The sequence below is a fragment of the Cupressus sempervirens genome, chromosome 11 (genome assembly GCF_028749045.1).
Source record: "Cupressus sempervirens isolate cs-2001-9-10 chromosome 11, ASM2874904v1, whole genome shotgun sequence".
In the NCBI taxonomy this organism is placed as follows: Eukaryota; Viridiplantae; Streptophyta; class Pinopsida; order Cupressales; family Cupressaceae; genus Cupressus; species Cupressus sempervirens.
The window spans coordinates 826,449,913-826,477,886 of record NC_143128.1 but is presented as its reverse complement, the minus strand read 5'-3'; the positions used below and the strand labels follow the sequence as shown (position 1 = coordinate 826,477,886).

The window sequence follows — 27,974 nt, the reverse complement described above, 5'->3', positions numbered from 1 at the left end:
TATAATCAATTCTATGTTTCTATCTACAGTTAGTAGAATCTGAGATATGTAACTAGTCAGTGGTTATAAGCTTTCTTAGGCAAAAAGCATTAGCATGAATCGTAAGCATTCTAACCATTTACGTGATCACATATCAACCATTGAGAATAGAATATAGAAGATAATAATTATTAACAGAGAACCAATGATTTAATAATCATTAGAGAAGCTTCGATTAAGAGAAACTACAACAACTAGTAATATTAGTGAGGTGCAAAGATCATTATGAATTATAGTACAAATATCTAGGATATTCCAAATAAAAGAGTTGAGGCATTAGAAAATACTATATAAGGCATCATTATAAATAGTTCACTCACATTGAGGGTAATGCCAAGTTCACCATTGGAGATAGAAATATCTAATGTAATCATAGTTATATGATATATATATATATATATATATATATATATAGACACACACACATACTAGAGATACATTTTCATGTAGTATTGATCCTAATAAATTTTAACCAAATCTAAAATTGCCAAATTAGTCACAAATCCAATAGGGATCAGATAAGGGACATTAGTGATTGTTCTTAGACAAGTCTTGGTTGGAGACTTGGATATCTTGATGAGCATTCTCATTCCCCACTCTTGGTCTACTTGATAGTTTGCTGCTTGATAGGTGTTGTCGGTAGAAATTGTGCATCGGCCGACAGGTCCCTTCGGTAAAAGTCTTGTTATGTAGCCGACAGGCAAAAAGTTTGTAACGGGCATAATGTACCTGGCCGACGGACTCCTTCAGGAAAGTTCTTCGAAAAGTTTTATAACCCCTTCAGGAAGCATTGTAAGGATCTTATCATTATCATATCAATATCATATGAGAAAAGCATAATGTACTATTGGCATATGCGAATAATAATAGAAGTTCTGCTATTTGTTGTTCGGTGTTCGTATCGATTTTCTGTGTGCATTGCTTAATTAATTCTATACGGAAAACAATAGGTATAGCCCATTGTTTCTCATAGGTGCATTATGTTTATGGTTATCTTTCATGGATATGAATCTTAAGCTACAATACATGAGTTAGTTCTGGAGGGTTCATTTGAGAGATGGTTTAGTATCGGTTATCTCCATTTGCATATGTTGTTATGCTGGTTGAGTTTTGGAGATGATTTAATATTGGGCATATTCCTTGGTTTAGGAATGGTTTATGAGTTTGATCTTATTGTGAGAGGCTTACATCCATGATTAGTTATATGGTATGGTTTGGGTGTTGTTGAGACTTCTTGGCCAGGGTTTTATGGAGGAGATCATACTTGCACAGTTTACATCTAGAGGTGTGTGTAGAAGGACATGATACAGTTTATGATTTACATGGTTTCTCTTTGGTCTTAGTTATCTTCCTAGGTGTTCAATTTTTTCTTACATTAGATTTGAGATTAGTTAGAGATTATGATCATTAGTTTGTGCTCATGTATGTCATGTGAGAGATGACATGGTTATTCCTTTATCTCTTTCCTTTGTTGGTTTTGGAGAGTTTGGGAGACTGTTGACAATTTTTTATGAGAGTTGTTCTTGCAGGTTATTGGTTTATGTGTTGTGGATGTCCTTGAGACTACATGGATTCACTTATTTGAGATGTTATGAGTGGATTGGTTATAGATTGGACATTATCTTTTGCAGTGGGAGCTTCTTGGTATATATGTGGCAAGTATTACTCTTGAGGCTTGTGATTACAGGTTACAGATTGGATATGTTGATGATGTGAGATTCACTTGGTATACCTTTGGAGGTATGGATAGTTGGATGGGTTTGACACTTGCTGTGGGTATTATTTCAGCTATGAATATTTTGACAACTACAGATACATGTGATTACCTTTGGATCAAGTTTTTTTGTGCTTGACATTTCAGTTGGTACATGATTCTATGATCTTGTAATATGATAGGTTGGGTGGCTCACTTTAGATTACTTCTATGTATGTTCGATGGCAGTGGCATAATAGGAGGTGAGATCATTCATGTTTGAGATGTTGGATACTTTGATTTTGTTGTAGGTACCAGGTTGGAGCACATGGCATACTTTGATCCATGATGGTGGATGTGCTAGGAGGGATTGTTTCCTTGTTCATTTATGTGGCTACACACTGAGCCTATGCAATGTATAGAACAAGTGGGATATTGTTGTGATAATGGGTGTTGCACACATTGCATAATATTGTTATATTATATTATATTATATTATATTATATTATTATGTAATGTTGCACCTAGATGGACGTGCAACATGTAAATATTCCCATGGGATATACTTGATGAGTTGTATTGTAACATTGTGAAAATATTTCATGTAATTAATTAAATATTGGGGAAAATAATTAAATTTCCAATTTTAAATGCGAGGTCAATGGGTTAGGTAGCACATGGTTTTAGCACATGGTTTATGTAATACCACTTGGTGGTTTTGTGAGACTTGCTACTATACAAGTAGCCACAAGGGTAGTTGTTATGTGGAGAAGAAGAAGGCAAAAAGGGCAAGAGTAGAGCGGGACAAGGCTTGACAGGTTAGCCAAGGGAGCATTTGTGAAGGTTGGAAGCATAACATGAGATGTGTGGATTCGTGTTTGTTCACATGGATTGCTTGGTTTTAGCTATGACTTTGAAGGCTTCCATGGTTGTATTGCAATGGTATTTTGTTGAATAATACATGGTGATGGATGCTTTTGGAGGTTGGGTTTTTTCCTCAATGAGGGTTTCTTAGGGTATATCTCATGTCACATTTTTGTGGGTATGTTGTCTATTCTCTTGCATGTGGATTTCAATTTCGTATTTATTTGAGATCTATCATGGGTTATGTGAAAACAATTATATTCTTTGTTGCAAGTTTCCTTACAATTCATATATTTTACAGCTTAAACACCAATGTAGATGTTAGAGTTTCGATCAGATTCAAATGCATACAATGAATCTGTCCACCTTCTTGTTCATCCTCTTCTTTTCTAGAAACTTACTTCTCTTTCAAATTAATCCATTGATCGATTACCTAACCTTTTCATTGCATTAAATGTTCTGTGTCATCCATCCTTATCTTCCACATGCTTCACATATTCCAAAAAATCAACTATGTCGGCTAGAAATCATGATTTCCTCCTAAATTGTCAAATGTTGTCCCTTGGCCAACATTGTGTTCTGATGCTCGGTCATTGTTGGGTTACTATGTCAGTACCAACTTTCTTGTTTAACACATATATTGACACTCGATCAATATTGATGCTTAGTTGATACTACTTCTGCTCGACACATACTAGTACTTGGTCAACACTAGCATCGCTCGGCATAAGCTTCAAGTTCCTTAATCTTCTATTCTAGTGCTCGACCAAGCCTATGTATTTAGTCAATATTTGATCACTTCTTCAAGGCTTCAATACAACTATCTTCTTCACTTGTAGCATGATTAAGCAATCACTTTATCTTGTCAAAGTCTAACAAATCAAGTGCCCATTGTGGTTTCTTCTCATAACTCAACCTTTCCTCTAGGTGCTATTGTTATGTCTAACTTCTTAAATCCCCTTCATCAATCATCTATATATGACACTCAAATTAGATAGAAAATTGTCTTACCAATAAGGTTTGACATCAATGACATCATAACAATTGTAGTTTCCAACAACTATGTCATTAAATCAAAGATTATGTGTAATGACCCTTTTTGGGACATTAGGGTTTCTTACTGTAAATATGTTTTCTCTTGGGTCCTTCTATTTGTAATGACTTTTTAGGGGTCATTCGTTTGTGACTTTTTCTTTAATTTGTATCCCCTTTTTCCATATCTTTTTTTCTGATGTCATAAACTATCAAATATATGTATTAATCGCCGAGTGTATTGAGTACTCCAGCTAGGTAAGTAAACTTCTAGTTGATGTTCCCATTCTATTTATCTGAAATTTTTGATCTACACGTTTTCCCATGTTCCCTTAAGGATGGCAGGAACAAGGCTCTGATACCATTTGTAATGTCCCCATTTTGGGACATTTACATATTTTTCCATTTTTATCCGTACCACTTTGATAATCTTCCGATATGATCCTTCTTCTCCAAAGTTGATTCAATATATATATAATTTTATTATAAGAGTCACGTCCTTTCATTATATCAATAATAATAATATAGTTATATTATATTAATTATATATTTATATTAATAAGTTTTTGATTAATTAATATAACTATATTAATAAGTATATCATTATATTTTTTATAAGATATAAGTATTAAATATGTTATATAACATTGTATGTTTATAATAACATATTCAAATATATGTTGTTATAAATATAATATCATATTGTATTATTGTTTATATTAATTCTTGTATTATTAATATATATTATATTGATTAGTCTATTAATCAATTTATTATAATTATCATTAGTTATTAATATCATATATATTCAAATGTGAATATATTATAATCTTCTTTGGTTTCATAATGTAATTATAATATTTATTATTATCTATTCATTATTATTCTTAATTATTATCATTATATAATATGTTATTCAAATATTCATATATCCTTAAATTTGGGGTCATGACAAGTCCGCCCCTCTTGAATTTGCTTGTCCTCAAGCAATAATCGTTTTCATGTTTGTTTCACCTTATATAACAAAATTGACTACTAGATCCCATTCAAGTTTTTACTTATAAGATCACTTCATTCTATTCTATAAAAAGCCACACATGTAGTATGCATTTGAATGCAAAGTATACATATGAATGTATGAAGACACAAAGAAAACACAAAGCATACACATTGATGCATGAAGACACGGAGTAGACACGATGTAGACACATCATACATAACCTTGATTAGATCCTAAAATGCACAATCACTATACTTCTTCGTTAGGCTTATAAACCCTACAACCAAAAAATAAGCATCAGTACATGCATATATATAAACTTCAAAGAAATTTGAATGATTTAAGTTAATCCAAGTCAATTCCATTCTAAGCCCAAGAGTGGAACTTTGGCCCCCTTGGCCCCAATGGTAGGTGTTAGGCATCCACACGAGATGGTCAACTTAGTGGATTACTTGTTTGGCTAGAAAGGTTCTTGTGAAAAGCAGTCATTACTATCTTTCCCTTAACTAGCACTACAATAGGGTGTCCTAACCGCTCTCCCTTGATTGCAAACTCCATAGGAAAGTTGATAGGGTGCCATTACTATCTTTCCCTTAACTAGTACTACAATAAGGTGTTCTCTCCTGATTGCAGACTCCATAGGAAAGTGGTAGGATTCCCTTACTATCTTCCCCTTAACTAGTACTACAATAGGGTATCATAGCGGCTCTTCTCTGATTGTAGACTCCATAGGAAGGATAGATGCCCTTATAGTCTTTCCCTTAACTAGTACTACAATAAAGTGTCTTAACAAACCTTCCTTAATTGCAGACTCCATAGAAAAGTTGAATATGGCCTTTCCCTTAACTGATACTACAATAAGGTGTCTTAACAGACCTCCCTTAATTGCAGACCTCATAGAAAAGTTAAATATGGCCTTTCCCTTAACTGATACTACAATAAGGTGTCTTAACAAACCTCCCTTAATTGCAGACCCCATAGGAAAGTTACATATGGCCTTTCCCTTAACTGATACTACAATAAGGTGTCTCAATAGACCTCCCTTAATTGCAGACCCCATAGGAAAGTTACATATGGCCTTTCCCTTAACTGATACTACAATAAGGTGTCTTAATAGACCTCCCTTAATTGTAGACCCCATAGGAAAGTTAAATATGGCCTTTCCCTTAACTAATACTACAATAAGGTGTCTTAACAGACCTCCCTTAATTGCAAACCCCATAGGAAAGTTAAATATGGCCTTTCCCTTAACTGATACTACAATAAGGTGTCTTAACAGACCTCCCTTAATTGTAGACCCCATAGGAAAGTTAAATATGGCCTTTCCCTTCTTAACAGACCTCCCTTAATTGCAGACCCCATAGGAAAGTTAAATATGGCCTTTCCCTTAACTGATACTACAATAAGGTGTCTTAATAGACCTCCCTTAATTGCAGATCCCATAGGAAAGTTAAACATGGCCTTTCCCTTAACTGATACTACAATAAGGTGTCTTAACATACCTCCCTTAATTGCAGACCCCATAGGAAAGTTAAATATGGTAGGGTTTCTATATAGTCTTTCCCTTAACTAGCACTACAATAAGGCGTCTTATAGACCTTCCTTGATTGTAGACTCCATAGGAAAGCTACTTGAAATCCCTAAATTATTTCTCATCTTCTTAATTTACATTAATAAGGTATCACTAAATGTGAATCAATTCATAATCCATTTATTAATATCATTACATATTAAGCTATTCAATTTATGATTTTAAATAAAATAGCATTCACATTATTTAATATATAAAATCATATCTATGCATCTCATTTTAATGGGTTTCACTTCTAACCGTAATCTTTAAAATACATAAATTCAATATGTAATATCAAATCTTTCCTCATAATGAGTTGTATTTTTCTATCCACAATATATCAAATATATGTTTATATTTATAATCATAATATTAAATCTAAATATATAGTCTTTTAAAAGGATAAAAATTCTATATATATTCATTTTTAAAATAAATTTTTAATTTCAATATGCAACTAATATAATATAACATCATTTAATTATAAAATAATTAAATACTTTTACCTTACCTTACTATGCCTTTAGGAACTTGGAGGAATGTTCCCTCACCTCTCTTTAGTTCAGTCTTCTCTTCTTAATGCTCGTCGGGCTGCTTTATGGTTTATACATGCTTCTATTTGTTGTTTGTGATATGTTATAGTTGATCTGCTATATACGCATAGAAGAATAATGAGTCTGCAATGGTTCAGTGTTGGTCATATCTTGTCCTTCTCTACTTCCAATATGTTGTTCTCTGTCGTACTCATAAAGTTATCTGACAAAGCATGTATGCTCCTTCACCTCCATCAACTTTGTAACTTACTGTGACACATCTTCTGGGTGTATTTATTGAATATGAATTTGATCTGTGTAGTCTTCTTCTCACTATATCTTTTATCACTTAGCGGAAGTCTATATTTGACTATCAATCAGGTCTTATTATATTTTCTTAGGTTGACCTGTTCTTATATATTATTTTCCTTTATATCCACTCTTAATCGATGCTTTCCATAAATGCTTGTCCTTTGATATGTATATAACCTTCTTTTGTAGTGAAGAAGCCTTGTCCTATCCAAGGTCATATCTCCGCAAAATTATCACATGACTTACACTAATCACATCTTCTCCTTCAAACATATCTTTGTTAATATTAACTAAATCACCCCTTGCTATTGTTTGGGAGTTAATCACTAATACATTGCAGCTATATTAATACTTAAGTTATTCCAGGTGATCACTTGTACATAATAATAATAATCGCTTTAATAACTATTGCATCAGTTTTGGTAATGGCTGCTGCCTTAAATACGCTAGTGTCTGCTACTTCAGTGTTCCCACTGGATCATTATAAATTGGTAATCACAGTTCTTCCATATATGTATGTATGCACGTGTGATATGATGTTCATTTTTTATTTGTTCTCTCACTTATATCGGCATTGTACTTCATTCTGCCCGTTCCTTCCTCAATAAGTATGCTTTTTATTTTGAAGGCATATTGACCACTTAATCCTTAGTATGGTAACTATCCCTGCCATATTTTTCTAATTACACTCTCACAATTGTCGTATATTGATATCCATCATGTAGGTTTCAGAGTCAATGGCCACATTTGGCACTAAGCTTTTCAATTTATATTATTCTCTAAATTACTCGATATATGCACCCATTAAAAACGTTAGTTCCAGTATGAAAGAGGCGTAGGATGGATCCAGCTATTAAGTGTAATGTCCCGAGCACTTGTATTATCACAGAATATTTTTCACAAGAAGTTAAATCGTGATATTGTTAATCTAACTATAAATTTCTTCCACACAGGATGGCAAGATCATAGCTCTAATACCATTTGTAATGACCCTTTTTGGGACATTAGGGTTTCTTACTGTAAATATGTTTTCTCTTGGGTCCTTCTATTTGTAATGACTTTTTAGGGGTCATTCATTTGTGACTTTTTCTTTAATTTGTATCCCCTTTTTCCATATCTTTTTTTTCTGATGTCATAAACTATCAAGTATATGTATTAATCGCCGAGTGTATTGAGTACTCCAGTTGGGTAAGTAAACTTCTAGTTGATGTTCCCATTCTATTTATCTGAAATTGCTGATCTACACTTTTTCTCATGTTCCCTTCAAGATGGCAGGAACAAGGCTCTGATACCATTTGTAATGTCCCCATTTTGGGACATTTACATATTTTCCCATTTTCATCCGTACCACTTTGATAATCTTCCGATATGATCCTTCTTCTCCAAAGTTGATTCAATATATATATATATATATATATATATATATATATATATATATATATATATATATATATATATATAATTTTATTATAAGAGTCATGTCCTTTCATTATATCAATAATAATAATATAGTTATATTATATTAATTATATATTTATATTAATAAGTTTTTGATTAATTAATATAACTATATTAATAAGTATATCATTTATATTTTTTATAAGATATAAGTATTAAATATGTTATATAACATTGTATGTTTATAATAATATATTCAAATATATGTTGTTATAAATATACTATCATATTGTATTATTGTTTATATTAATTCTTGTATTATTAATATATATTATATTGATTAGTCTATTAATCAATTTATTATAATTATCATTAGTTATTAATATCATATATATTCAAATGTGAATATATTATAATCTTCTTTGGTTTCATAATGTAATTATAATATTTATTATTATCTATTCATTATTATTCTTAATTATTATCATTGTATAATATGTTATTCAAATATTCATATATCCTTAAATTTGGGGTCATGACATTATGTTAGGGAATAAAATAGGCTTGACAACTTACTTTAGATTCTTCTTTTATTAAAAACACTACACATCAAAGATTATTTTCTAAGGAAAAATTATTTATGCATATGGATATTATCAAGGCATAAGTGTAAAAAGTTGATATGAAAGCTGACATAATGAAGAAAAGCTTATGCTTTAGGTGTTGATATGAAAGCTGACATAATGAAGAAAAGTTTCTATATAGTCTTTCCCTTAACTAGCACTACAATAAGGCATCTTATAGACCTTCCTTGATTGTAGACTCCATAGGAAAGCTACTTGAGATCCCTAAATCATTTCTCATCTTCTTAATTTACATTAATAAGGTATCACTAAATGTGAATCAATTCATAATCCATTTATTAATATCATTACATATTAAGCTATTCAATTTATGATTTTAAATAAAATAGCATTCACATTATTTAATATATAAAATCATATCTATACATCTCATTTTAATGGGTTTCACTTCTAACCGTAATCTTTAAAATACATAAATTCAATATGTAATATCAAATCTTTCCTCATAATGAGTTATATTTTTCTATCCACAATATATCAAATATATGTTTATATTTATAATCATAATATTAAATCTAAATATATAGTCTTTTAAAAGGATAGAAATTCTATATATATTCATTTTTAAAATAAATTAATTTCAATATGCAACTAATATAATATAACATGATTTAATTATAAAATAATTAAATACTTTTACCTTACCTTACTATGCCTTTAGGAACTTGGAGGAACGTTCCCTCACCTCTCTTTAGTACAGTCTTCTCTTCTTAATGCTGGTCGGGCTACTTTATGGTTTATACATGCTTCTATTTGTTGTTTGTGATATGTTATAGTTGATTTGCTATATACGCATAGAAGAATAATGAGTCTGCAATGGCTCAGTGGTGGTCATATCTTGTCCTTCTATACTTCCAATATTTTGTTCTTTGCCATACTCATAAAGTTATCTGACAAAGCACGTATGCTCCTTCACCTCCATCAACTTTGTAACTTATTGCGACACATCTTCTGGGTGTATTTATTGAATATGAATTTGATCTGCGTAGTCTTCTTCTCACTATATCTTTTATCACTTAGTGAAAGTCTATATCTGACTATCAATCAGGTCTTATTATATTTTTTTAGGTTGACCTATTCTTATATATTATTTTCCTTTATATCCGCTCTTAATCGATGCTTTCCATAAATGCTTGTCCTTTGATATGTATATAGCCTTCTTTTGTAGTGAAGAAGCCTTGTCCTATCCAAGGCCATATCTCTGCAGAATTATCACATGACTTACACTAATCACATCTTCTCCTTCAAACATATCTTTGTTAATATTAACTAAATCGCCCCTTGCTATTGTTTGGACGTTAATCACTAATACATTGCAGCTGTATTAATACTTAAGTTATTCTAGGTGATCACTTGTACATAATAATAATAATCGCTTTAATAACTGTTGCATCAGTTTTGGTAATGGTTGTTGCCTTAAATACGCTGGTGTCTACTGCTTCAGTGTTCCCACTGGATCATTATAAATTGGTAATCACAATTCTTCCATATATGTATGTATGCACGTGTGATATGATGTTCATTTTTTATTTGTTCTCTCACTTATATCAACATTGTACTTCATTCTACCCATTCCTTCCTCAATAAGTATGCTTTTTATTTTGGAGGCATATTGACCGCTTAATCCTTAGTATGGTAACTATCCCTGCCAGATTTTTCTAATTACACTCTCATAATTGTCATATATTGATATCCATCATGTAGGTTTCAGAGTCAATGGCTACATTTGACACTAAGCTTTGCAATTTATATTCTTCTCTAAATTACTCGATATATGCATCCATTAAAAACATCAATTCCAGTATGAAAGAGGCGTAGGATGGATCCAACTATTAAGTGTAATGTCCCGAGCACTTGTATTATCATAGAATATTTTTCACGAGAAGTTAAATCATGATATTGTTAATCTAATTGTAAATTTCTTCCACACAGGATGGCAAGATCATAGCTCTAATACCATTTGTAATGACCCTTTTTGGGACATTAGGGTTTCTTACTGTAAATATGTTTTCTCCCAGGTCCTTCTATTTGTAATGACTTTTTAGGGGTCATTCGTTTGTGACTTTTTCTTTAATTTGTATCCCCTTTTTCCATATCTTTTTTTCTGATGTCATAAACTATCAAGTATATGTATTAATCCCCGAGTGTATTGAGTACTCCAGCTGGGTAAGTAAACTTCTAGTTGATGTTCCCATTCTATTTATCTAAAATTGCTGATCTACACTTTTTCCCATGTTCCCTTTAGGATGGCAAGAACAAGGCTCTGATACCATTTGTAATGTCCCCATTTTGGGACATTTACATATTTTCCCATTTTCATCCGTACCACTTTGATAATCTTCCGATATGATCCTTCTTCTCGAAAGTTGATTCAATATATATATAATTTTATTATAAGAGTAAGGTCCTTTCATTATATCAATAATAATAATATAGTTATATTATATTAATTATATATTTATATTAATAAGTTTTTGAGTAATTAATATAACTATATTAATAAGTATATCATTTATATTTTTTATAAGATATAAGTATTAAATATGTTATATAACATTGTATGTTTATAATAACATATTCAACTATATGTTGTTATAAATATAATATCATATTGTATTATTGTTTATATTAATTCTTGTATTATTAATATATATTATATTGATTAGTTTATTAATCAATTTATTATAATTATCATTAGTTATTAATATCATATATATTCAAATGTGAATATATTATAATTTTCTTTGGTTTCATAATGTAATTATAATATTTATTATTATCTATTCATTATTATTCTTAATTATTATCATTGTATAATATGTTATTCAAATATTCATATATCCTTAAATTTGGGGTCATGGCATTATGTTAGGGAATAAAATAGGCTTGACAACTTACTTTAGGTTCTTCTTTAAAAAAAAAAACTACATATCAAATATTATTTTCTAAGAAAAAATTATTTATGCATATGGATATTATCAAGGCATAAGTGTAAAAAGTTGATATGAAAGCTGACAATGCATATAAAAAACAAATAGAAACAATAATGGTGAGTGACAAGGAAAAATAATACACAACTGCTAAGAAAGTAAAAGGTAGGGATTAGTGATGATAAGAGATCTCCAAACGAAATGTATATAATAACACTTCTTATGAAATACCTAACCCTTCACCCACAATTCTTTGAAACAAGAACAACTAGAATGATTTAACATTATTATTATTAATATTAGTTACAAGAATACCTACTCTCACGTGATTAATATCAACTCATTAAATACAATATTGTTATTTATAAATATTACTTTCATTTATTCATTAATAAAAGTTCTAATAAATATAAGCATCTTCTTCAACTTTGTACTTGCCAATAAACCACCATCTAAAAAATTTATAATCTTCCAATAAAGAACTATGGTCTATGCTACTAACTCATTTTCATATAAGCAATAGTTTAAATCTGCCAAGATTAATACCTGTTTCTCGGTCAAATTCATACAAAATAAATAGTGGACATGAACCTATCAGTATATGTATTTGATAAGTAACTAATATTTGTGCATGCAGGCTCCTGCATGGGCAGCGTTGGCTTGATCTTGGATTCAACTGGGGGGCGACTTACTCCACAAGAACCCAAGATGGGCCAAGTAACAGGACACCTCCCATGTATTATAATTTAAAAGAAAAAAACTGAAAAATAAAATTATGCATCTATTATCTTCAACTTAATTACATCAAATCACTTATCCTCGACGTTAAGGAACTCAGATTCTCATTGGCATCGAGCAGGGATTTGTGCTTCATGACACATCCAATGAGATACCTAAACATTATTCACAGTTCGCCATCATCACATTCATTCCCTTCAAATTATGGCCTCCATCATTTAACCACAAACAATTTCTCAATATTTCTCAAACCTCAAACAAGTTTAGCTCTTTACAAGAGATTTCGCGAAAAAAACTCCGATTTTCAAATTTATGACATTTTTAAAAGGCAGCAATGGACCAGATTGAACAACAGTATTCTTAGTGGAAGACAGAAGGCTTCTTTTTTGGTAAAAGCCGAGGCAGAAAGCGTAGGCGCGAAATCACCCGAGGTAAGCGTTTAATTAAACTAAAGTTCAGATCGACAGATATTTTATTTGGTGTCCTAGCACAACATTTGGGATACAAGGCGAATTTCCCGATAATTTTAGTGGCTACTATTTACCCTAGTTATTTTCTATAGTTTTTCCGAAGAATACTTGTAATTTGCACGTTTTCTTTTCTTAGTCTGAAAACAAAGATTTGCCTCATTTATACAGATTTACTTGACTTAATTTCAAGTAAGAAAGATGAATTACTATGCCAACCTAGGTAATCTTGTTTAAGTTACAGCCAAAGTAGTCGTAGAACAGAAAAGCTTAGCCACCTGTCTTTACAATTGTTGAGAAAGGCACCTGCCATTTATTACATAGGGAAAAGATTCAATAGTGTAGTGCGTTCCAATAATTATTATAGTACTTGTATATATAACAATATTGTACAGATTTACTTGACTTAATTTCAATTAAGAAAGATGAATTACCATGCCAACCTAGGTCAATCTTGTTTAAGTTGCAGCCAAAGCAGTCGTAGAACAGAAAAGCTTAGGCGCATGCCTTTACAATTGTTGAGATAGGCACCTGCCATTTATTACATAGGGAAAAGATTCAGTAGTGTAGTGCCTTCCAATAATTATTACAGTACTTGTTGGTTAAATATCTAATATATATTACAATATTGTACAACTATTTTTGATTTTAAAGTTGCTAGTGTTGACGATAATTGCTTATGATTTAATGAAATATATTTGTTAGATCAAAAAAGTGATCAGTGATGTGATGTCACATCAGTTCACCAACAAAAATTGACTTAGTGCAAGTATGGGTCTCACTTTTTTTGAGTTTTTTTTGGACACCTTGACAAAAAAGCATGCTGATGTTGTTCTGCAAGTTTACTTATAAGAAAAGGACTTGCCAAGTAAGCTGTTAGAAAAAATTGGGAGTTATTTGGAATTTCCATAAAGGATATTGAGAAGTCTGAAGTTAGGATGATGAACTATTGTGGCCTCTCCCCTGACATTGGTGTTGAACTAGGAAGGAAGACATAATCTAGAGATATACATTGCAATCATTCAAGTTGAGTTGTTAATCTATTCTTGTTCACAGATTGGGGGCCAGACAGCACCACACTCTTACTGGGCAGTGTTACTGCTTTTAAAGGGTTTGCATGAGATGAATCCTCTGTTTTCTTAACTATTGAATTTCAAACAGACTGCTTACATGATACATATTCAAGAGAAGAATGAATTCCAAATTTCTTTAATATCATTCAAACATTTAATAGTGCCTACACAGATTTTACCAGAAGGCACAAATTCCAAAATTCTGACTTATTCATAAAATTTGAGACAAAATTTGAAACAGCAGCCATTTGCTTGCAAAATTAAGAAACCTTTGACAACAGACTTCAAGCTATGAATATTGTAGACCCAAATAGAGTTTGCACAATACACAGCAGAGGAGTGGTGATGCATGGGGTTTCGACACTTCACCAGATGTGCATAACAGCAAATGATTTATTCAGCATAATCAAAAAACATGGTAGAGCCATCTATAAATACCTACATGAGGCAGTTCATTAACTTGCTGTGCAAGACAAGTGAACAATCTGATTTGGCCCCTTTCTAGAAGACGGCTGAAGATATAAAACAAAACAAAAATCTGATTTTTTTCAAGAAGACAAAATTATATGGTCTGCAGCAAACTGACGCTTATTACGAAGTAATTGGTTGGTAAAATACTGCTTGTTATTAACAGAGATTGAGAGGTCTATATATGCAAAAGAATAAAGCGATGTTTCTTTAGGAAACAATCGTGAAGAATATAAATATTCTATTCTAGCTAAAAGAAAGCTAAAGAAAGCTAACATAAAACTACAGCTAACTAAATATTAGAAACATTCTAAAATTTACAATAGATTACAAACAGATAACCATTAATTAATAATAGAAGCTTATCTATTATCGTAATACCCTCCCGTAAGGGTTAATCTATCTACAACACCAAGTTGTCCTTTGAATGAATGAATGAATGAAGGATTTTGATAATGTCCACGTGGCCAAAGCAGCCTACAGGACCCGCCTGCTAACAACTAGCCTAATCCAGCTGTAATCCTTTAACTAATTCTTCTCTTCTTCGGTGCATTTTGATGATCAGGTTTGCAGTCTTATCTAACTGCTTTTCTTCGAAGAGGTGGCCCATACTGCTGTTTTCTAACATCTTTGAATACCTAGATCTGATGTTGCTGTACGCTGGGCAATCTATGACAAAGTGATGCTCTGTCTCAATTGCTCCCGTGTCACAGAATAGGCTGGTCTTATCTTTCCATTCCTCTTTTGACACTTCCCATCTCCCCGTTTCGCATCTCAACTAGTGAGAACTAGTTCGAGCTGAGCTATAAGCATTTTGGCCTTCCACTTAATTGCTGCGCCTAGATAGACTTTTTCCTCGTGGCATTCATTGGGGTTAAATTCCTTAATATAGTGTAATTTTTTCCTCCCCATGTGCCTTGTCCACATGATGTTACAGAATCTTTCACGAACAGACTTCTTAATATCTTCCGTGCTATCTAGGCAATTGTGGACGTTGACGTCCCTTTTTTGCATCCATTTGTTGTTTTGCGTCATCCATGTGTTTTTTCTCCTTTCTAACTTTTCTTCAATGACTAGCTTAGGTCATCGATGGTTTCCCATACCTTGGGGTTTTCCTTTAGTAACATAATAGTCGGATCATTGCAACAACTTCTAAGGGGAAGGCACCTACTTCAGCTAATAAGATCTCGTAAGGAACTGAAGTTTTGATTTTAAAGCTACTGATAATAAGGTGTTTTTGTATTCTTTCTAGCTGTCTCCATTTTTGACCCTACAGGCTGGTGCCCCAAATTTCAGAACCATACAAAATCACAGGTGTGACAAGCAGAACCCAAATAACATTTTCTTTGTCTTCCAATCCTGGAGTTCTACATTCCCGCACTTATTCTGTAAAGAATACAACGACTTCCAGCCTCCTTGAATCCTCTTAGATCTACATGTTTCCCAGTTGAGTTTGTTCTGGAAGTCTATTCCCAATTACTTGTATTTGCTCACAATCTCTAAAGGGTTACCCTTAAAGAGAAAAGTGTCTGAGGGTCTCTTGTTTCTTTTCAACGAGAAGATCATAACTTTGGTTTTGCTGGTGTTAACTTCCATACCCATCTCTTGACAAAAGCTTTCCAATGCCTTCAAGTGCTCTCACAAACTATTGGTTGTCTTGGCAATAATGATGAGGTCATCCACATACAATAATAGTTTTATTACATAACTGGCCAATTGAACCCCCTCGCCACTGGCACTATCTAACCATGCTTCCAACTTGTCAATGTAAAGCCCAAACAAGGTTGGAGATAGTGGGCACCTTTGCTTGACCCCTATGTCGCTGCCAAAGCATTCCGATAGCCCATCCGTTGTTCTGATTTTGGCTTTAACCAGTTCATATATTCTATGTACTGCTATCCTTAGTACCATAGGAATTCCCAACTCTTCCATTCTTTTCCAAAGTTTGTGATGAGGTATTGCGTCAAAGGCTTTTTTGAAGTTCACAAAACAACAAAAAGCCTCATCTCCTGGAGTGTCCCATATTTTCTCAACTAAGTATCTAAGAGTTGCCCCGTGATCAATAGTGGAGTGTTTCAGTCTAAAGCCCGCTTGTCCCTTTGCTCTTTTTTCCTCTATTTCAGCCCATTTACTGATTTTTCGTTTTGCCATGCTTCCAAATAACTTGCTGAGAAGAGGGTTGATCATGATGGTCCAATAGTTAGAGGGGTTGTTTGTGTCTCCGGTTTTGAGGATTAGAACCACCACATTGCTCGTCCAGTTTTTGGGGAAACCCTCCTCATTGGCACTGTTGAAAATACGGCTGATATGAGCTGCAAGCAAATCAGCACCCCATTTTATATATTGAGCTTGGAACCCATCAATATCCATTTCTTTACCTGTCGCTAACCTCCTTATGCCTTGGGTGATATCAACGCTGAATAGGTCTTCTGTGTGCATGGTTATTGGGGTATCATGTTCATCTTGCTCGTGTTCATAGAGCGCTTTGGCATATTCCAACCATTCTGTTCCAGTTATATTATTCTCTGTCTGCTTCTTTTTATGTCTGAGTTCATTCCAAAACTTTTTGGGGCTGTTTCTCTTGAGATTAATCAGCTCAAGTCTTCTTAAGATCACATATTATTTCTTCTTCTGTCTTAGCAACTTGATATACTCCTTATTTTTTTCATTATCCTGTTGTCCTCTGATATTGCTTTTTGCTCTCTTGCATTCATCATCAAACCATGGGTTAGCCGGGAATGTATTCTTAGTGCCTCTTTTTAGGTTTAGATCTTTTACATTCCTCGAGATCCTTATTGATAATCAAAACAAGGTTATCTTTGTCCACATGATGTTGTTTGGTAGCATTTCAGTTCTTTTGCTGATTGTTAGAGATCCTACTAATAGAGTTCTGAAAATTTCTTGATTTTCTTGTGTCATGAGAATCCTGCCAGCCAAAGGACCTTTTCTTTTCTTGTAGACCTGTTGACGATTTTGTTGATCTTTTATGTGAGTGGCCAGCTTGAGTGAAATTGGATTATGGTCCGAATTGAGACCGGTTGGGCATTCCCCTATCTCAATCTCCAATATCTTTGAGGTGTAGTTTTGAGAGCAAATGGCATAATCCACTACACTTTGTCCGTTGTAGGTTTTGGAAGTGATGTATCCTAAGTTAGGCCATTTCCTCACCCAATTGCAAATGACCATGTTGTGAAGGCAATAGACACCCAAAAATTCTGCGCCTAAATGATTGACCTTGCCTTTGTCATCCTGCGATGACCTATCCCAAAGTTTGGCCCCCTTTTCCTCTAACCATATTGGATCACTATTTTCTTTGTACCCTCTTTCAAGATTGAGAGTCTAATTATTTGCTGTCCTAGTATTAAACTCACCCATGAGCAGAATTTCACCTAAGGCACTAAATGTGGAAATGTCCTTTTTGAGCAAGGCAAACGAGTCTTTGCGGTCTAGGTGCTTATTCTTATAGAAATGAGATCCTTTAGGAGCAAAGTAGCATGCTGCCACCCATATAGTCGGTGAATAATTGTAATGAGCCGAGGGGTAGGATAGTATGTATTATTTGTTATGTAGCCGACTTGTGCTCGACGAGTTCCTTCGAGAACCTTCCGAAAGACCCTTTAGTGAAGTATTTATACCCCCTTCGGGAAGCATTGTAATCATCTTGTCATATCAGATATCAGCGAGCATAATGTACTATTTGGCATATGTGAATAATAATAAGTTCTACTATTTCCATCTATTGTCTGTGTGCATTAATCAATTGATCTATGCGGTAAACATTTGGCGCCGTTGCCTGATGGACTTGGTACGATGACAGGCAAATGAAGATTAAATGTCGAATCAGTTAAACAAAAATAAGAATAAGTTGAAAGAAAAGGATGAATTATGTGCAGTGCAGGAAACTTTAATTTTGGCACAATAGGCTGAATGCAGACGGAGATTTCAGCAAGTTATCGACAGCCACAGAAGCACTGAAAAATTGTTGGAAGAGACCCGCCAGCGGCTCGATTTGGTGGAAGAAGTAAGGGAGGAGTTTCTGAACCTGTGTACGCCAAGGGAAGAGAATCCAAATGGAAGGGGATCGACTCGCACGGCTCAGAGTATCGAGGGAGCACGAGTGTTGAGTGAACTCTTTGTCCGAGATATACTTCCAAAACAGACAGCTTCAGAAAACCCTTCTTCACAAAACAGTGCGGGTGTTGGGAACAATGCAAGTATCGAAAACAGCACAGGTGTCGGAAACAACGCGGGTGTCGGAAATAGCGTGGGGGTGCAGAACAGCGCGGGTGTGATACAAAACAGCGTGGGTAACAGCGCGGAAGTGCAAAACAACGCGGGAGTGCAGAACAGTGCAGGTACACAACAAAACCCACAACATCTAGTAATAATGGCAAAACCAAAAGAAAAGTTGCCTAAATTTGATGGTGAAGGAACTGTCGATCCGATCTAACATTATAAAACATGTGAAACGATCTGGAGGGCAAATGGCATAACAAATACAAATGAATGGATCTGACAGTTTCCTACTACCCTACGGGTGTTGTGATTGATTGGTTTACTGAGATAGATCCACAAAAGTTAAACAGTTGGGATAATATTAAGAAGGAATTTATTGTAGAATTTCAAATATTGCGCGATGATAATGAGATTGTAGCGGAGATATTCAATACTAAGCAGGGGAAGAATGAAACAGTCTGAGTCTTCGCTAGGAAGTTAAAGGACGTGATCAATAAAATGGAGAATAAGCCGGTTGATGGGCTACAAAAGAGATGGTTCATTGAAGGCCTTCGCTCGAAGCTGCGAAAGAAGATGAAGATCGTGCCACCATTGACATACATTAAAGCGTACAATTGGGCAATGAACCTCGAAAGTGACCAGAAGACAAAGAAGAAGAAGAAGAGCAGCTCGTCCGATTCAGATGACGAAGCATCTTCAGGAGAAGATAGCAGCGATGATGAGTGCAACAACAAGAAGGTCCGTGCCCTCCAGAGAGACATGATTCAGATGATGAAGGAGTTCAAGAACATGAACAAGGAGGCTAAGGGCAATGAGCTATGGTGCACGGAGTGCAAGAAGGAAGGCCATACGAAGGGATCCTGCCTGAAAGAGCAATTTTGTGAGATCTGCTAGATTATGGGACACTCGGTAAAGGAATGCCCTTTCAATTTGAAAATAAGAACACCGCAACAAATGTTCCTGAAATAGGAAGCGTCCACGTCCGGAGGCTGCGGGAACAACAGTACGGAGGGTGCCACGTTGGGAGGATACAAAAATAATCGGCATGGTCAAAACAACAACAGCAGCAGTAGCAACAATAGTGGCAACAACAATAATGGCGAGAGGAGTCGAATCCAGTATGATGCGAATGGCCGACCGATAGTCCAATGCTGTGCATGCAATTTGTGGGGTCACTTCGCCTGAGAGTGCACAACGGCGAACACACGGAAGTTGCTATGTCGATGGTGTGGACCTAGCGATCATGACGATGCTAAGCGCCCGAAGTTTGGAGTAAACTTGATTACCGTCGGGATGAACGAGGAAGAAGTTTTGGCGATCATTCGGAAGCAGGCGAAGCTATACCCCGATCCGACGGAGGAAAAGAAGAGACTGGAGGAAGCACGGGCAGAAATCCAGAGAGCAACGTAGATAGAAATGGCACACTTGAAGGACACGCTTGGTACCTCCGTACGGAACTGTGCAGAACAGAACATCGTACGGAAAATATTGCAAGCCGAGGTACCCGTTAGGATAAATGATCTGTTGCTCACTATGCCTTAGCTCCGATTGGCACTCACAAACATCGTTCCCGCTGCTAAACTACCAGAAGAACATGGAAAGGAGCAAGAAAGTGGAGCAAGTACAGTGGACAAAAAGGAGAAGGAAAGTGGCGCAAGTGCAGAAGATCTGATGTTGTTAGCCCTCTCATCCGGACGCCATCCAGCAGTTGTCGAAATGGGAATTCTCGAGACTGTATTGACAGAAACGATTGTGGATGGAGGGTCTAGTGTCAATGTGTTACTTGAAGACACTTGGAAAATGTTGGGACAACTGACATTATGGCCACCTACATTCCAGCTGCTAACGGCCGATTAACATGGAATCAAGCCATTGGGAGTCCTGACAGCACAACCAGTGACGATTGGAACACAACCATTCTTGTTGGATTTCGTCGTGATCCCACTGAAGCGGAGAGGATATGATGCCATTTTGGGCCGGGGGTGGCTGATACAAGCCAAGGCGAAGCACGATTGGAAGAAAAATACTTTATCACTTGAAAGCAAAGGGCGGAAGTACGTCATTGATCTACACACTCAAATGGTCAGGGAAGAAGCTGTATCGTCAGATTCCGAAGAAGAGGATGAAAGGAGGCAGAATATGGAACCGGATCAGGAGGGAGTCCTGCGGTTGGAAGGAGGATCGACAGACGACGATCTGAATTCGGTGAACGGTCTTTACCACTGGCAGATAGAGGATTGTGAACTCTTTTTGAGCTGTAATATGTTAAGGGTCGATGAAGGTAAGAAAGAAGAAGGAAATGAATGTCCAAAGGAGCACAGAGAAGCCAAAGAAGGAAATGAATGTCTGAAGCAACACAGAGAAGCCGAAGAAGGAAAGGCGGGTATGACTGAAGTTGAAGGAAAGAACATATAGTACGAACCCAAAAAAAGGAAAGATTCCACCGTATGACTGCATAGAAAGGAAATGTTACATCGAACCACAGATATAGCAGAAAGGTGCCGACAGCAAGGGAAACACATCATACGGTCTACGCAGGAAACAAAGAGGAAGGGTTTAATAAAAGTTGCAGCAGTACGGAGTGGAGATGTTATTGATGGCAAGAAAGGGCAGCTGACGGAGTCCATGGTACTGAGCTTTGAGAACAAACTGGGTGATATGGAAAACCGGATGGAGAGATCGTGTACCTTAAATAAACTAGATGAGCGACGATTGCGGGCACAATGGGCCACGAAAGTTACACAATACAAGCAGAAGAGATGGCAGAAGAAGTTGAAGTATGACGGACAGAACAAGATCAAACTAGGCAAGTTTCAAGTGAAATGGATCAGCGTGCTGTACCAGATCCGAGAAGTGGGTGATAATGGAACAATGAAATCATGGATGCTAGATGGATAGGAAGTGGCCGACACAATGCATAGGTCGAAGATGAATGTCTACCATGAAAGAAATAACGCACCTCTATGGACGAACAACTGTGAAAAGAACGACTGTAAGTACTGTATATCTGTAAATATTGTACATATGTAAGATCAGTAAGGACAGGAATTTTATAACAAAAAAAAAGAAAAAAAGAAAAAAAAAGAGAAAAAAAAAAAGACCGTATGGATTTTTCAGTCTGGCAATAGTGTTACGAAATTTTATATTAAGTCTAGAATTGGCATAAAACTATACGGTTTCCCTCACACATGAATTTATGGATTTTTAGCTATTTTAACCATGCACTGTACAGACTTTATTGACAATTATCGTACAGTATCTCAGTACAGATTTTCAACAAAAGTTATGGTACGAATTTTTTAGTATAGTGATCATACGGATTTTCTGGGGGGCTTTGATCAGTAAGGATTTCTACATGTGCTGTATGGATTTTTGAGGAAAGCCACTGGCACTGTACGGATTTTGGTCGTACGGCGTATGGAATTTGGAGGAAGTTGGAAGTAAAGGCAGCGTGCGGAAATTGCAGTTTGGAATGTAATGTACAGATTTTTAAATGAGTGGCCAGCACATGAGTTTAGCAAGCAGAGTACGGCTTCTTTCATGTAGTCATAGTACGGATTTTCATAGAGTTGAGGATGAGGAAGGATATTGCTACAGTATGGATTTCAATTGATAAGTTCCCTGTGTGCTTCAATATGAATTTGCAAATTTAAAGCTTCCAGTTGCGTACGGATTTTGCAAAAGGGGATGTGTATAGATTTTTGAAGATTGAAAGACTTGGCGTACGGAATTGAAAGATTAAAGTTCTGTTTTAATATTCTCAGGGCTTGGCGTGAGGAAGGGCCTTCCAAAATTTGGGGTCTGGGCATATGACTTTTGCAAGATATGGCATTCAGATTTTGAATGACATTACAGGTTATTGCATAAGGAATTGGCGTACAAGGTTAAGGTTGTAACATAACAGGGCTGATAGGGGTTTTCTTGAAAAAAAAAAAAAACGGTCGACAAATCAAGAATGCTCAGAATGAGTGATGGATGATGCCAAAGGGAAAGGAAAACATTAGCGGTTGCCAGAAAGAGCGTGGGATCAGAAGAAATCACAAAAATAATGTCTTGGCAGTGAGGGGCGCTGCCCCTCGACCCCACCGTCCCTTGGACCCCCAGTCGTTGCGGATATCATTCGTGGGAAGTATGACCAGTTGATGAAGACTTGGAGCTGCTGCAGGCATGGAGTGTTTGTGTACCACAGTGGAGTAGGTGTTTGGCATAAGGCTGTCTTGGTGGATGCATGGAGATCTCGGGAGGAGCTGATCATCCAGTTGAGGGCAGTAGAGCAACACTTGGCTCAGTGTACCTAGGAATTGGAAGCAGAGAAAGTGGCATAGGTGGCTATCAAGGTCAGCTTGACTAAGGAGACAGTGTGTTTTGGAAACCAGTTTGGCGCACGCACAGGACGAATGTGAGAGTGATGTGGCAGATCTATCTTGTTGTAGCTAGTTGTTTGAGTTTTGTTTTGTAGTCGTCAGGAGACGACTTTTCTTTTGGGGGGGGGGATGATGTAGTCAGTGAATAATTGTAATGAGCCGACGGGTAGGAGAGTATGTATTATTTGTTATCTAGCCAACTTGTGCCCGACGGGTTCCTTCGGGAACCTTCCGAAAGGCCCTTCGGTGAAGTATTTATACCCCCTTCGGGAAGCATTGTAATCATCTTGTCATATCAGATATCAGCGAGCATAGTGTACTGTTTGGCATATGCGAATAATAATAAGAAGTTATGCTATTTCCATCTATTGTTTGTGTGCATTAATCAATCGATCTATGCAGTAAACAACCCGAATAGAAACTTGATTTTCTGTTATTTTTATCCAGATGTATTGGTTGTTTGCATCTTCTTTCTCTGTATTAATAAATCTGCCCCATGTTTCTTTAATCAAAATGGTGATGCCTCTGTGCCCTTTACCACTTTCCATCCTTTCATTCCACACTGAGATTTTTTTGTAACCCTCAAACTCCGGGACCTTGCAACCATTGTGTTCACGTGTCTTTGTGAGTAGGATAATGTCTTTGTCCCCTGCTATGGGCCCTAACCCAGGTCCTCTCCTCCACGGGTAGCCTCTACAATTCTAGCTAACTACAGTTAAGAATTCTTAGGTGGGCCCGAGTTTCTATTTATCATGTGTTATTTTGTCACTAACATGGGCCTTCCCGTTTTGCAGCCATGCCCATTTTCCATTTTCTCTTGCTGTTTTAATTTTTTCCCATTCTTTTCTCCTTTCCTCTTGTTGGGTTATGGTAAGATCATCGTCAAGGTATATATATGTTCCTTTGAAAGTCCTCTTATTTCTCATCATATTGTTTTTGTCTTCTGCGTTCTTCATCGTCACCCTTACGTGTCTATCCTTGCAGCCCTTTGTCCACCTTCCAATTCTTTGTGTTTGCATAACCACTTCATTCCACTCGAATTGGTCTTTACGGAAGTCCTTTACTAGCTTTTTTGTAGTTTCTTGTTCCTCATAGTCTCTTAACCCTTTGATGATGAGGTTTGCTGCCCTCTCGTTAATTTCCTTTTCTTCCCTAATTTGGCTCCTTATTTGCTTTCCTATGACTTCACTGGGCGTATTCGCTGTCCCCCTTACTATGCTGGTCCGTGACTTAACTTCTTCCATTTGTTCTCTTATCTGATTCCCTTTTTGTTCCATGATGGCCATGGCAGATTGTATTTCTTTGATTTGCAGATTTTCATCTTTGCCTCTAGCATTTCCTCCTACTTTGTCTCTTGCGGTAGATTTTGTCTCCCCTAGTTCTTTCCTCAATAGGATCAGCTCATACTCCCCTTTTTCCAAGTTGGCAGTTTTTGAACTTGCTCTCTAAGTATATTGACTTCTTTCGTTAACTTCCAATTACTTTCGTTGATCTCTCTCACTTTAATGTTTTCCATACAACTCTTCTCTTCTAATGCCAATAGTCTTTCTTTCATGAGCACTAGATCATTGATGTACATATCTGGGTACCAAGACATAGGCATTTTTGTGGGGCTGTAGATGTTTGACATCTCATCGTCTATTGCTTTTGGTGGGTGAGATATTTCTACTATATTCTTGTTATTTTCAATCTATTTCATTTGTCTCATTTGTGGGATCTCAGTAACTATTTTTTGGTACCGGTTTTGGCAAAATAACTGTCAGCTTGCCCTTCTTTGCATACTTGACCTTTCTAGCATTCCTTCTTCTGATTATGCCTTTGTATTGTTTTGCATTCACATAGATGTAGTTTCCCCCTGGGGGCAGTGCATTGAGTTGAGAGAAGCCTAGTAGGCCTTGTGACAGATTACTTGTCATTGTTCTAGAGTTGTGAGTTCTCAAACCCAGCTGAGGAAAACATTCCTGGGAGTATCAAAAGCCCCCCTGTTGGGTCAGCCCTAAGACGAGGTTTTGTGGAAGATTATTACCTTGATCTAGAACCAAGTTACTGCTAGTCCCCATACTATGTAATGTGCTTATGATTGGTTGTGGTATCTTTATCTCTGATTGATCACCTGGTGTGATATGCCTGAAGTCCTATCCGACTGGTTGAGAGATGTGTAGTGTTTTTATGACTAGTTGTGGTGTCTTTATCTCTGATTGATCCTCTAGTGTGATATGCCTGAAGTCCTGTTCGACTAGTTGAGAAATGTGCATCGTATCTATGACTGGTTGTGCTTCCTTTATCTCTGATTGATCACGTGGTGTGATATGACTAGGAACCTGTTCATCTGTCTTAAATCCTTGGTTTCTATTCCACCTTCCCCATCTTTTCCTTCCATATCGGTACTGGGAACCTATTCATCTGTCTGAAATCTCTTAGTTTCTATCCCATTTCCCCCATCTTTTCCCTCCATATCCAACAGTATACTCTTTATTGCTTTTGTAAGTTTGGGTTTTTGTGTAAGGAAGCATACATAGAGTGTAGAGGGTTTATGTAGTTGTCTGTTTTTATAGTTGAAAAATTTCACAATAGAAGAAAGGGCAAAGAACAAGCAAAGGAGGTAGGTGAAGAAAACTTGTGAATCACACCTTGTTGCTCTAGCAAACCCTAGAGCCTTGAGGAGTAGGTTGATGTGTTTCTGTCTAGACTGCTCATTGTGTTTACTTTTCTCTCTCGTCGTGGTGTGCCCTGTTGTGGTCGTGACGATGCTCTGCTTGTTGCGAGGCCTTGTAGTGGTGTGCCCTTCTATGGTCGTCAATAGTTCAACAAAGCACAACTATTGACGTGGACTATAATTTTTCAACATATCAGGACCAAGAGGCTTGGTGAGAATGTTTGTAGTTTGATCTGTGGTAGGAACATACTGCAAGTCTATTGTCCCATCTTCAACCAATTGTCGTATCTAGTGACAGTGAACATCCACATGCTTGGTTCATTCATGGAATACTGGATTTCGTGCTAACTTGAACGCCTTCGTTATCAACAAACAAAGTGCTCAGTCTTGTTGGTGACATCTGCATATCCCCAAGCATTCGAAGAGGCCAAACTTCACAACCTGCCTTGATTGTCCCTTTGTATTCAGCCTCTGTAGAGGAGAGAGAAATTGCTTGCTGCTTCTTATTGGTCCATGTGACAGCCCCTGATCCCAATTTGAACACATATCTAGAAGTTGACTTTTTATCGTCAACAAAGTCTGCCCAATCTGAATTTGTGAACGCACTGAGTCTAGGATTAGAACCTCGAGAGTAAAGAAGTCCATAATATGAAGTGCCCTTCACATAACGAAGCACACGGTTGGCTTCCATCCAATGATCAGTCCTAAGAGCTGTCATAAAGCATGAGATATAGGTGACTGTGAAGCTGATATCAGGCCTAGTGGCAGAGAGGTAGATGAGGTTGCCTACTAGTTACCTATATGTAGTATCATCAATGAGAGGAGAATCAAACTTGGCTGATAACTTGAGACCTTTTTTCAAGGGTGTAGACGCAAACTTGCAATCCTGCATACAAAATTTGTCTAACAGAGCCCTGGCATATTTGGACTGAGAGATGAATATACCAGAAGATTGTTGCCAAACTTGAACACCTAGGCAATAGTGCATGAGCCCAAGGTCAGTCATATCAAAGATTGGCATAAATTCTGTTTGATTGCTTGAATCAAGGATGCCGAACTACTAGTGATGATCAAATCATCTATATAAATAACCAGAAAGATGATGTCACTGTCAGTAGTCTTGATATACAAATTTGGGTTTGAAGAACTCCTTTGGAAGCCTTGATCACCAATTTGAGAACCTGATGTTCTTTACCAACAACCTTGAAACAAGGAGGCTATGTCATAAACATCTTCGTGGAGATCACCATTCAGGAAAGCACTCTTGACGTCCATCTGATGGACCTTCCAGCCAAACTGTGCTACCATGGCTAGGACTAATCTGATTGTGCTCATCTTTGTAGTAGGAGCAAAGGTCTCCTAAAAATCAATGCCCTGACACTGAGAAAAGCCCTTCGCAACTAAATAAGCTTTGTACTTATCCAAAGTACCATTGGATTTTTATTTGATTTTGTAAACCTATTTGTAGCCAATGGGTTTCTTCCCTGGTGGAAGATCAAAAAGGACCTAGGTATTATTCTTCAACAGGCTCTGGTGTTTAGATGTCATGGTCTGTTCCCACTCTAGAATTCCTTTAGCCTCGAAATATGTTGGAGGTTCAAACACACTTTGAATGTTGGCCATGAGAGCAAAGTTAACAGACTCTGTAGGTTTTTTCTTTTTCTGAGCAGTTCTCCCATCAATGAGCTCATCATCACCAAGATCAACAAGTGTCTTAGCCCACTACTTAGGCTGGAGAGAACAACCAACATTAGTATTAGGAGATGCTTGATATCAGGTTCCTCATCAGAAGAATTTGGATCAAACTTAGGTGAAGCATCTAAAAAGTGAGGTGATCGTGTAGGAGAAGCTGGAGGTGTCTGTACAGGGATCACTAGTATAGTTGGAGCTGCAGGAGCTACTGGGGCCCTCCCATCAGGTAGACCTAATGGACGCTTAACTCCCAAATCATGAG

General features: G+C 36.2%; 1 protein-coding gene across 4 annotated transcripts in view; it reads left to right on the top strand.

Annotated features, from left to right (window-relative positions):
• The first annotated feature begins 12,833 nt into the window (after positions 1-12,833).
• LOC149532113 (Zn-dependent exopeptidases superfamily protein) overlaps positions 12,834-27,974 on the top strand; it is a 172,860-nt gene continuing 157,719 nt past the window's right edge. For all 4 annotated transcript variants that reach the window (XM_089811778.1, XM_089811777.1, XM_089811776.1 and 1 more), the window contains exon 1: positions 12,834-13,187. Coding sequence is in view for 2 of the 4 variants with exons in the window: in XM_089811776.1 (XP_089667902.1) it covers positions 12,891-13,187 (297 nt within the window). In the remaining 2 variants the exon portion in view is untranslated. The remainder of the gene's footprint in view (positions 13,188-27,974) is intronic.